General features: G+C 39.8%; 1 protein-coding gene across 4 annotated transcripts; it reads left to right on the top strand.

Moving 5' to 3' along the window:
* The first annotated feature begins 386 nt into the window (after positions 1-386).
* Positions 387-9944, top strand: RWDD4 (RWD domain containing 4). 4 transcript variants are annotated; one of them, XM_068970672.1, is made up of 8 exons: positions 387-617; positions 1983-2063; positions 4047-4156; positions 4241-4388; positions 5528-5645; positions 6505-6554; positions 6694-6696; positions 8125-9944. In XM_068970672.1, the coding sequence occupies exons 1-8, from the start codon at positions 594-596 to the stop codon at positions 8155-8157; spliced, it is 567 nt and encodes a 188-aa protein (XP_068826773.1). In that variant the 5' UTR covers positions 387-593; the 3' UTR covers positions 8158-9944. The 4 variants fall into 4 exon arrangements, with proteins under 4 accessions (XP_068826773.1, XP_068826772.1, XP_068826774.1 ...); XM_068970671.1 differs by having other exon boundaries at positions 6505-6696; XM_068970673.1 differs by lacking the exon at positions 387-617 and having other exon boundaries at positions 1985-2063; positions 4051-4156; positions 6505-6696.
* Positions 9945-10184: the final 240 nt, after the last annotated feature.

Raw genomic sequence — 10184 nt, forward strand, 5'->3', positions numbered from 1 at the left:
CGGGCCCGCTGCGGCTTTGGCCGCTCACCACCAGCCGGCAGAGGACGAGAGGAAGCAGGCAGAGATGTCACAGAACGCCGCCGGGGAGGCTGGGTCGGTCGTCCCTTCCGCCGCCGCCCCTGCGCCGGGGCCAGCAAGCAAAACTTCCCAGGGCCCACCTCCGCAGGCACAGGAAGCACTTTCCGGACCTGACTGACAGCGCTCTGCGCCAATCGCAGCCCCCGAACTGGACGCCGCTCCCGGAAACGTAAGGAAGGGGCTCCGTGTCCTAGAGGAGAAGGAGCTGGGGGGGCGGGGAGGGGAGGAGCCAATAGGAGCAGCGAGAAAGAGGAGAGGGCGGGGCTTTTGCGGTCACTGTCCCTCCGCCGCTCCTCCAAGCCTCCCGGCGCCCCAGCTGCCGCGGCCTCTCGTCCCCAGTCAGCGGCCCGACTCCTTCGCTCAGCCCGGGCATCGGGGACGCGCGACTCTTCTGCAGCGCAAAGTGTGTGTCTCAGCAGCCCAGGGCGCCGGAGAGGGAGCGGCCCGGCCTCGGGGCCACGGCCCTTGCTTCCTTTTCGTTGTCACGAAACGCCGTGCACCCCCTGACCGGGGCGATGGGTGCCAACGAGGACCAGGAGGTGAGTCGGGGCAGGACGCCCCTTCCCCGCGCAGGCGCGGTGCCCCTCTCCGCCCGCGGGTGCCCCTCGCCCCCAAGGCGGCAGTCTGGTTGGAGCAGCCTCAAGTTTGCCAGCGTCCTGTGGGGAGAGGCCCCGGCACGCGTACCGGGGTGGGGGCCCACCTCTGCTTTTTCTCCACCCCCACCCCCACCCCCCCCCCGCAGTTTTGGATTTTTGCAAAGCCGGGGATCCGCCCCCCACCTCCGGGTCTCTTGATAATAAGGGCGAGTGTCCTTGGCCCGCAAGCCGGTGCACTTGGTTTGCCTTAAACCCCGCAGCTGTTTAGCGCCCGTGTTCCGAGTTAGGCTTCTTGGAATCCCATTTCCTTTACATCTTAGAATCTGTTGTTGGCCGGCAGAGAAAGTTAATTGAGTTAGTTAAATTTCTGGTGCAGGGAAGTAATCATCCTAGTGTCTTCTGGCCATATAGCTTGGTGGAAGGAATCATTTATCCACCTGATGGTTTTCCAGCAGATACGAAGTCTGTTTTGAGCATCCATGTACTAGGGTAGTTGTATGGTTTACACTCAGGTATTTTCTCATGAAATGCCACTTTGACATTGAATCATATGACGTGGGAGTTGGAAGGGATGCTCCAGGTCATCTCTAGAGGGAGCTTCTAAATGTGTAATGTGTACAGATGAGAAGAGGGGTCTACAAACATAAAGTGACAGTCCCAGGGCTGCACAGTGAGTTTGTGGTAAAATCAGGTCTAGAATCCCAGTCTCCTAGATAAATAATCCCAGTCTCACTCTTCATTTAGAATATACTGCTTGAAAGTTAGCACTTTTATCAGTACATGATAGAAGTAATGGTATCTCAGGGTTGGAAGTTACCTTTAAAGAAGACCCACAAGCCATGATGTCCAAATGCTTCTAAAATACTCTTGCCAGGTTAGTTTCTAAGCTAAGGCTTGAACAGTTCTTACTGTGAAGCATGCAGTGTACAGTGTAATGTTCCTTCCAGTTTGGCCCAGGGACCACCACCTAGAACCATTTGGGCAATTGTTAGTAAAACAGATGCCTGCTCTCTGACTCAGATATACTGAAGCAAAATTCCTGCATTGAGAACCAGATCTCCATTTAACAATAAAATTCGATTCTTCTTTCATAGGACTGATTTTCAGATGTTTGAAGATCATTTTCTTGCCCAGTTTTTCAGACCTCCTCTTCTCACACTGACTGGTTCCTTTCAGCTTTTCTCCATTTGTTCATTCTTATTAGTTCCTTCAGGCTTCAAGAATTGTGTGACCATGGACATAAGTTTATGTTCTATTTCTAATCCATTTGTACGATTAAACAAAACCCTTTTAATTCATTTCTTTCAGATGGAACTGGAGGCATTACGCTCTATTTATGAAGGAGATGAAAGTTTCCGGGAATTAAGTCCAGTTTCATTTCAATACAGGGTAAGACCTGACATGAATAGGAGCACTTACTACTTTGTTGGGAAGTTGTTTTTTTAAATGCTGTTGTTTGTTTTTTTTTAATTTAGTGGCTTACATTTACTGTGTCTTTGGATTTGCTGACACATTTAAATGAAAATGAAAACTCATCACCATGACATCAGTTATTTTCAAACTTTGAAAACTTGACTCAGAAGCTTTTTCAAAGTAAGATAAATGTGTGTTTATTATAAGAGAAATATAAAATATTAGAAATGGAAGACACGTTAGAAATTGTGGTTTTTACCTTCTTATCTTAAAGGTAGCATCTCAGCCCTGACTTCCCAAGTTTCCACAGCGATATTGACAAATGTTAGGGTTAAAATCCAGGTCTCTAGGCCAAGCCTAGTTTTCTTCTTACTGCTTTACAGCTTAGTAAACAAAAGCTGATGTTTTTGTAGTTCTATGTTATCAACATGTGTAAAAATTTTCACATATATGAAATGTCAGTTTTTCTTTAAAATACAGGTTGCTTATAATTCTTTTTCAGCATGGAACAGCACCAGTATTTGATTTCATAAACAAATAATATAGACCATTTATCCAAACTGTTAAGTAGTGGCGGGTGGTAGAGGAAGTATTTTTTTTGTAAAAGACTTAGGAAAGGTTTATGGTTGTTCACATTGTCACCATTTACAATAAATTGATCCTCATGCATGATTGTTACTGACCTCACAGGAAATAAATCCTTTATAGTTATTTCCTTCAGAAACTCCCCTCTCTGCTCACTGCTTCTCAATTCTCTTTCAAGCTCCACAGTCCTCACACCACCCCACATATAGAACAATGGAGACTTAGTGGGCACTAGGCCCTTCTCTTTGCCTCCAGTCACCTGCCCAGACTTCCCCATCCGTGGCCCCCCTACCCTAGCGAATGGGAGAGCCCCCTATCCTCCCCCAGTGTCTGCGCTAAACCAGCAGTTACTCACTAGTGATGTTGCAGGACATGTGGGTGTCCTGTCGTGTAGACACTGATGGATTTGTACGCAGTGAAGTGTGCGTAGTGTTCATTGTTGTATTCCAGCTTTTCTGTAAAAGTTTTCAAAATAAAAAGCTGGGGAAAGCAAAAGAAAAAAAAGAGATCTTTAAGCAGCTCAGGTCAAACAGGCTGTTGAAAGATATAAACTTCCAATTATAAGTCCTGGGGATATTGTGTACAGCATGGCGACTGCAGTTGATAATACCCTATTGTGTATTCGAAAGTTGCTAAGAGAATAGATCATAAAAGTTCTCATCATAACAAAAAAAAACTACAACTGTGTGTGCTGATGGATGTTAACTAAATTCATTGTGGTGATCATTTTGCAGTGTATACAAATGTCAAACCATTATGTCATGCACCTGAAAATAACATAATCTATGTCAATTATACCTCAAAAATAGAATAAATAAAAAGAGAAAAATTTAGGAGTTGTCATCCAGGCTAAGGCACGCCTTCCTTATCTCTCTGCCCTTTATTTCTCTGAATTTTACATTTCATTTTCTAGTTTCTTGGGATTGTGCTGATTAATGCCTATCCATTTACATGTTCTTAATGTCTGTTATGATTTAGCAGCTGGAAAACTGAAGGGAAAGATGAGGTATTTCAAGTGTGTGGATTTTATCTCTTCTCTTCCTTTTCTCCACGGTTGTTGTCTTACCTTTGTCCTCAGCAATCTTTGATGGTATAAAAACTATGTATAAGACATATAGTTGCTGCTGGGAAAGACTGGAGGCAGGCTGTGGACATCAACCAAAGCTGTTAAAACAGGCTCAGAGCGGGTTAAAAGTCAAACACGTTTACACTGCCCTCACCCTCAGCAGGTCTTAGCTCGTCCCCTTGAACTTTTCAAAATAACGACATTTCCGATCTGATCACAAGCTTTTGAGGTCATCATTTTAACAATCATCATTTAATATTCTGTCTTTGTAGAACTTTTTACAAGCCTAAGATTCCCCTTTTCTTCAGATAGGTGAAAACGGGGATCCCAAAGCCTTCCTCATAGAGATTTCCTGGACAGAAACCTATCCGCAGACACCTCCCATCATATCCATGAATGCCTTTTTTAACAACACCATGTGAGTACTGTTACTTTGTCATTTCAGTCATGGTAACTCCCTTTTTTACTTTTCTCTTAGCCGTGTATTTCTTGTGCATTGCAGATCGTCAGATGTAAAACAGAGCATATTAGCCAAGTTACAGGAAGCAGTGGAAGTCCACCTCGGGACGGCCATGACCTACACGTTGTTTGAATACGCCAAGGACAATAAGGAGCAGTTCATGGAGAACCACCATCCCGTTCATTCTGCTGTGAGCAGGGGATTCGGCTTTGCCACGTTTTGTTTGTTTTGGTTTTATGCTACTAGTGATTCATTTTTACTACTCATTTACTTATTTTTTTAATTGGAAGGAGACTTTGTTTCTGGTGGTTTTTTAGTTTTATTTATTTATTTGGCCATGCTGGGTCTTCCTTGCTGCATAGGCTTTTCCCTCGTTGCGGTGCGTGGGATTCTCATTGGGGCAGCTTCTATTCTTGTGGAGCAGGGGCTCCTCAGCGTTTGCACGTCAGTAGTTGCAGCTCCTGGACTCTAGAGCAAGGCTCACTAGTTGTACACGGGCTTAGCTGCTGCTCAACTTGTGGGATCTTCCCGGATCAGGGATCAAACCGGTGTCTCCTGCATTGGCAGGTGGATTATTTACCACTGAGCCACCACCAGAGCCTAGAAGGAGACTTTGTATTACGTGCAAAATGATAGTTACAGCTGGACCCTGAGAGGCAGCTAGAGAAGCAGAGAAGGCCGGAGACTCCTGCACTGGGAGCGAGACCATGTGGCCCTGCGAATGTCCTCTTTGCTGTGTGACTTTAGGCAGCTTTCTTAATCTTGCTGTGCTCAGTTTTGTCATCTGTAAAATGGAAGTTATAATAGTAGTTACTTCATAAGATTGTACTCAGAATCAAATGAGTGATATATGTACAACACTTACAGCAGTTCTTGGCACCTGGTAAGCATTTTCAGTTTTGTCTTTCTGACTCCATGAACTCATATAATTTAAAAATTTTCCTTCATTTCCTCTGGGAACCAGAAGGCTCCAAGTAGGCACACGTGATTTTTCTAAAGACATATTTAAGCTTTCAAATAATAGCAAATGAACTGAGTTGTAAAATTACTTCGGCACTTCAGAGCTTTAGGATAATCCTGGTATCAGATCTTCTTTCTCAAGAAACTGGTGATAACAGTGTAACAATATTATGTCCTTCAGTATGAACTTTTAGGAGAGTAAAACCAGTCATGTGCTGAGCTTCCTGACCTGATTAATGAATATAATAATGAAGGATTCTTTTACTTCATAAATCTAAAAATTGTCAGCTCATTTCAGGATGTAGGCATATTTAGTTTAATTCAGTAAGTTTTAAGGCAAGAGTCTAAGAATTATTTCTTTTTTTCTAGACATCCATAAGCAATATCATCTCAGTTGAAACTCCTAACACAGCTCCATCAAGTAAGAAGAAAGATAAAAAGGAACAACTTTCAAAAGCCCAGAAACGTAAGCTGGCAGATAAAACAGGTTTGTGTTATTTTTTTTTCTTTTATGATACACTTGACTGCTCTTTGATGTGATATGGGTGCCTAGTAAGTATTTAGATTTAGAATATCGGTTCTCTGCACTCTTTATTCTTAAACCATTTGGATCAGAGACAGTTTTAGGTCACAAATATGTATTGAAAATATTTACTACTACTTTACTGAGCGACTGAACTGAACTACCACAAGAGAGAAGTATTTAAGAAGGTGAAGTGGCAAAGTATACATGAGTCTGAATACTGTTGAATATTAGAATAGTGAACAAATATGTGTCCTGCTGGTACCCTCTCTGACATGTTTGGGATTTTCCTGTTTGTTTACCTTTATGACAGATAAGTATATTGAAATTTTTTTTGAACTACAGCTTTCATTTGAAATGAAGTCTGGTCTACCATCAGATTATAACACAATAAATAACGGGTTTTTTCTATAATTGATCTATTTATATAACTCACAGAATAGCACAGTGACATAACTTATTTCATTAAGCAGGGACCTTGTATAAAGCAGGGAAGTTGTGCAAGGGCATCAAACTAATAAATTAGTTAGCTTCTCTTCCTGGCATTACCAGCTCACCTCCATCTTTTTTCCGTGGTGTTAGGTTTTGTCTTGAATGGGAAGAGGATAAATTAAGAAAGGCAGTACCTCTAAAATGGCTTGCAAGTACTCCCAGGGGAACAGTGCTTTCAGTGCACAATGATGATAAGCTGTTTTTCCACCTTAGTAATAAATGATTTAAATTTTCAATCCATTTGTGGTATAGAATAGTATAGAAAAATCTTATTTAAATTTAAGTATTACTGATTGGTCTTATCAATAAAGTTACTGTTTTTCTCCTCTAGATCACAAAGGAGAGCTTCCTCGGGGATGGAACTGGGTTGATGTGGTGAAGGTTTGTAACATTTTGCTCTCCTCTTCAAAAGATTGTTACAGTTACTGCTGTCAAGTAATGAAATTTACTTCTTCCATTTTCTCCCCCATCAATCTTTGCATTGGACTGGGGATGTCTGTGTTTCCTTTCTGACATTCAGCATGTAAGTATTTTTGAAATATCCTTTACATTTTTCTCTTCCCTAGCCCCTCAGTTTTAGGTTTTGTTTTTTAAAATAGTGGAAAATCTGTAGAAGTGAGTTTTAACTACAATAAAGTGTGACTGTTTATGTAAAATGACTCTAAGTTATAGATAATATGCAATTTGAAGGAACAAGTCATGAAAAGGAGTGCTTTGATTTCTCAGTGGAGGTGAGGTACTTTTTTTCAGGACAGACCCCTAAATGTGGCTGCCCGCCGTCCTCAGGAAAGGCTTTTTGTTTCTGTTGTGCAGAGCTGTTTACTTTCCACTTGGGATTTTCGGCCCACTTCTCTCAGTGCTTATCTTGCATTCCTCGTCAACAGATCCTTAACACAGCAAGTTAATGCCCTATCTGGAACTTTGTGAAATGCATTTTCACACCAATTATTGTCACTGTGCTGTGTGAAGTAATTCCTGTGATCCAAAATTAGGATCATTGAGGACCCACAAACACGGGTAATTTAAAAGCAGTGTTTTCGTAAAGTTTATTTTGAAGCCAGCTGTTTGGACCTTTTCTATAGAAACTATTTGAAGCAATTTATGTGGTTCTAGAACCTAGTACACAGTCATCTGAGAGTGAGGAGCCATGAATTGCACTTGGAATAAAGAAACTCAGTATGGACAGACCTCATATTCCTGCAGTTCGCTTTATTCTGCTTCAATAGACACCGTTTTGTACAAATTGAAGGTTTGTGACAATCTTGCATTGTCAGATGAGGGTTTGTATTTTTCAGCAATGAAGTATTTTTTTATAAAGGTATGTGCATTGTTCTTTTACACATAATGCAGCAGTATAGTGTAAATATAACTTATATTCACTGGGAATCCAGAAAATTTGTGTGACTTGATTTATTGTGATGTTTGCTTTACCACAATGGTCTAAAACCCAACCCACAAGATTTGAGGTTGATCTTTATTTCTTATCGTCTTCTTGGGCAAGAGGCTGACCCTGCAATTTAAGAGTTGTACCATTTTCAAAATTTTAAGAATTGCCTGGTTAAGATGATAAATCTTAATATTTTTTTTACCACAATTTAAAAATTTTAGAATTTATTGTTTTTTTAAAAAATATATATATCATTCATTTTATAAATGGCACCTTTTGTATACTCTTGGTTCAATTTATTTCTTGGAAAGCTTTAAGGAATTTTTTTTCCTTTTTCTGTTGAGGTTATGTTATCAAACAATCCTGTTTAAAGTAGCTGAGCCTGAAGTTAAAAAGTATTAGTATTTCCACATGGTAAAATCTTTAGGTGGTACAAGTTACCTGAACCCTGTTGCCTGTTCTGTTAACTATAAATGTTGACTTTTGTTTTTAAGTGGAAAAAGTGAACTCAGATAAGACGATAGCTTAAACTTGTTGAATATTTGTTTTCATCTTTTTTTGTAGTTGAGCAAAACTGGCTCTAAAGACGATGAATAGCCCTTGGAATCTGAGACGAGGGAAGCGCATCCTTTAATAAGTAAATGGGGTTCCAAATCTTTCATTACTCTTTTCTGGTATTGAGGTGGCTTTTTATAAAACAATTGTTTTGTATGTTTCTTATGTAAAAAAAAAATGTTTCAAGCTGAAAGTTCATGAAGGGTATCTGGTTGTATTAAATTATTTTCACAAACTTGCCTTAATAAAAGGTGAAAATGTTACTGTTTAGTATACTTTATGGAACCAATTATAAATGGACAAATATGAGGAAATACAAATAATTGATGTCAATTTATGTGATCTTATTCCAGTGGATGTGATATTTTTTAAAGGAGTTTCAAGCCTTTTCAAATTCTTATCCCAATGGAGAATAGTGAGTGAACAGTATGTTCACAGTATGATCCCTATTAACAGGCTTCTCATCTTTAAGTCTTTTTTCCTTCTTTCTCTTAATTACTGAAGCGTAAATTGCCTCAGAGAAATTTAAATACTTTAAATTTATAAGTAATACATAACTTAGACGAACTTTATATGTAATATTCTTTCTAGGTCCTTTTCATTTTTCAAGGGTGAACTGGTTTTTAAGAAATGTATATCTGTTAATATTTTTGATTTGGGTAACGATGTTTGATCCTGAGAGCTTTTCAATGATACATGGAATCAGAGAAAGGAAAAAAAATAAAAGACCTGCCAAATACATTAGAAAATATGTGAATAGAAGTGCTATTTCCTATTTAAACCATTTCTCTTTGCTGCATATACCTAGATGGGAGCAAAAGATGCCTTAATATTTAATTTTTATATTGTTAAAGACAGCGGTTTTAAAAAATTCCTATTTATCCATCGTGTATTTTTAGTTGTTTGGTAACTGAGTTCTTCAAAGTGGTTTCACATAAAACCACATTTTAAGCCTTGTTGATTTTCTAGTACCCAAATGTGTGTCTTAGCCCAGGCATCCATGTACAAATAGACTTGGAAATCTTTCAAATGCTAAACTGTAGTGCTTGCTGGATTTTTTTTTTTTTTTAAGTCATTAACAGAGGAAACTATTAGTGCAGTTTTAGCAGGAAGTTACTGACATGTATGTGAGATAGCATATGCTCCCCAGCTTCACAAATACTTAGACTGCTGCCGTGGTTTCTGGAAAGGTTGGCTGTTGGTCCCTCAAGTTATACCTGTGCAGCCTGGGTCTTGAGTTTCTAACAAATAGTAAACTTTTAAAGACGTTTCCTTAGCAAAAGAGCAGATTGTTGTAGCCATGGTTTTTGCTAGGTTCACACAGGCGTCAGTTAAACCGCTTGAATTCTAACATAAGCATAACTACAGTGAAGAAGCTCAGTCTCATTCTTAAATGCTGAATCACATTTTTATTGCTTGGGTTAGTCCGATAGAGACATCAAAATGCAGGACCACTGGAATACGCTAACGTTTGTGTTCATGTTGTGTGCGTAGTTTTTGTTGTGCCAATTTGCTGGTTTTTTGAAGAAACTGAAACTGCTACATCTGCTAGTAGGAAAAAATGCTTTGTTTTATGCAGAAGATTCTGAAATTATTCAGGTGTGTCATGGCTCATAGATTTCAAAGAATGATGCTAGTTAAATGCCAATGAACTATTTTTACTCTTTTTATATGAAATGTACAAATTCCGGGGGGTGATGGTGGCAGTGGTGCCTCTTACTACCTTATGTAAAACACTTGAACATTCTCATCAAGGTTGCCATCATCTGGTTAATACTCCCAGTATATTTTCTCAAAGTCTGTTTACGTAAAGTTGTATGGAATGATGTAATAAGCAATAAAACCTGAATTTTACCCAGTCACATTTCTGTATGTTTTATTTCATGTCCCTTGAGAGAGAACTGTTGGTTTTATAACTGCTCTGTCTTACAGTGCAAGATGTACCATCCAGCTAGAAACGGTGCAAAATGTTGGACCCCCCCCCCAAAAAAAAAGATATTTTAAATGAGCTGATGAGAGGGTAAGAAATACCCAGTGTCTAAAAAGTTTAAATGCCAAGTTGAAAACCT

The sequence above is a fragment of the Capricornis sumatraensis genome, chromosome 4, assembly GCF_032405125.1.
Source record: "Capricornis sumatraensis isolate serow.1 chromosome 4, serow.2, whole genome shotgun sequence".
Lineage (NCBI taxonomy): Eukaryota > Metazoa > Chordata > Mammalia > Artiodactyla > Bovidae > Capricornis > Capricornis sumatraensis.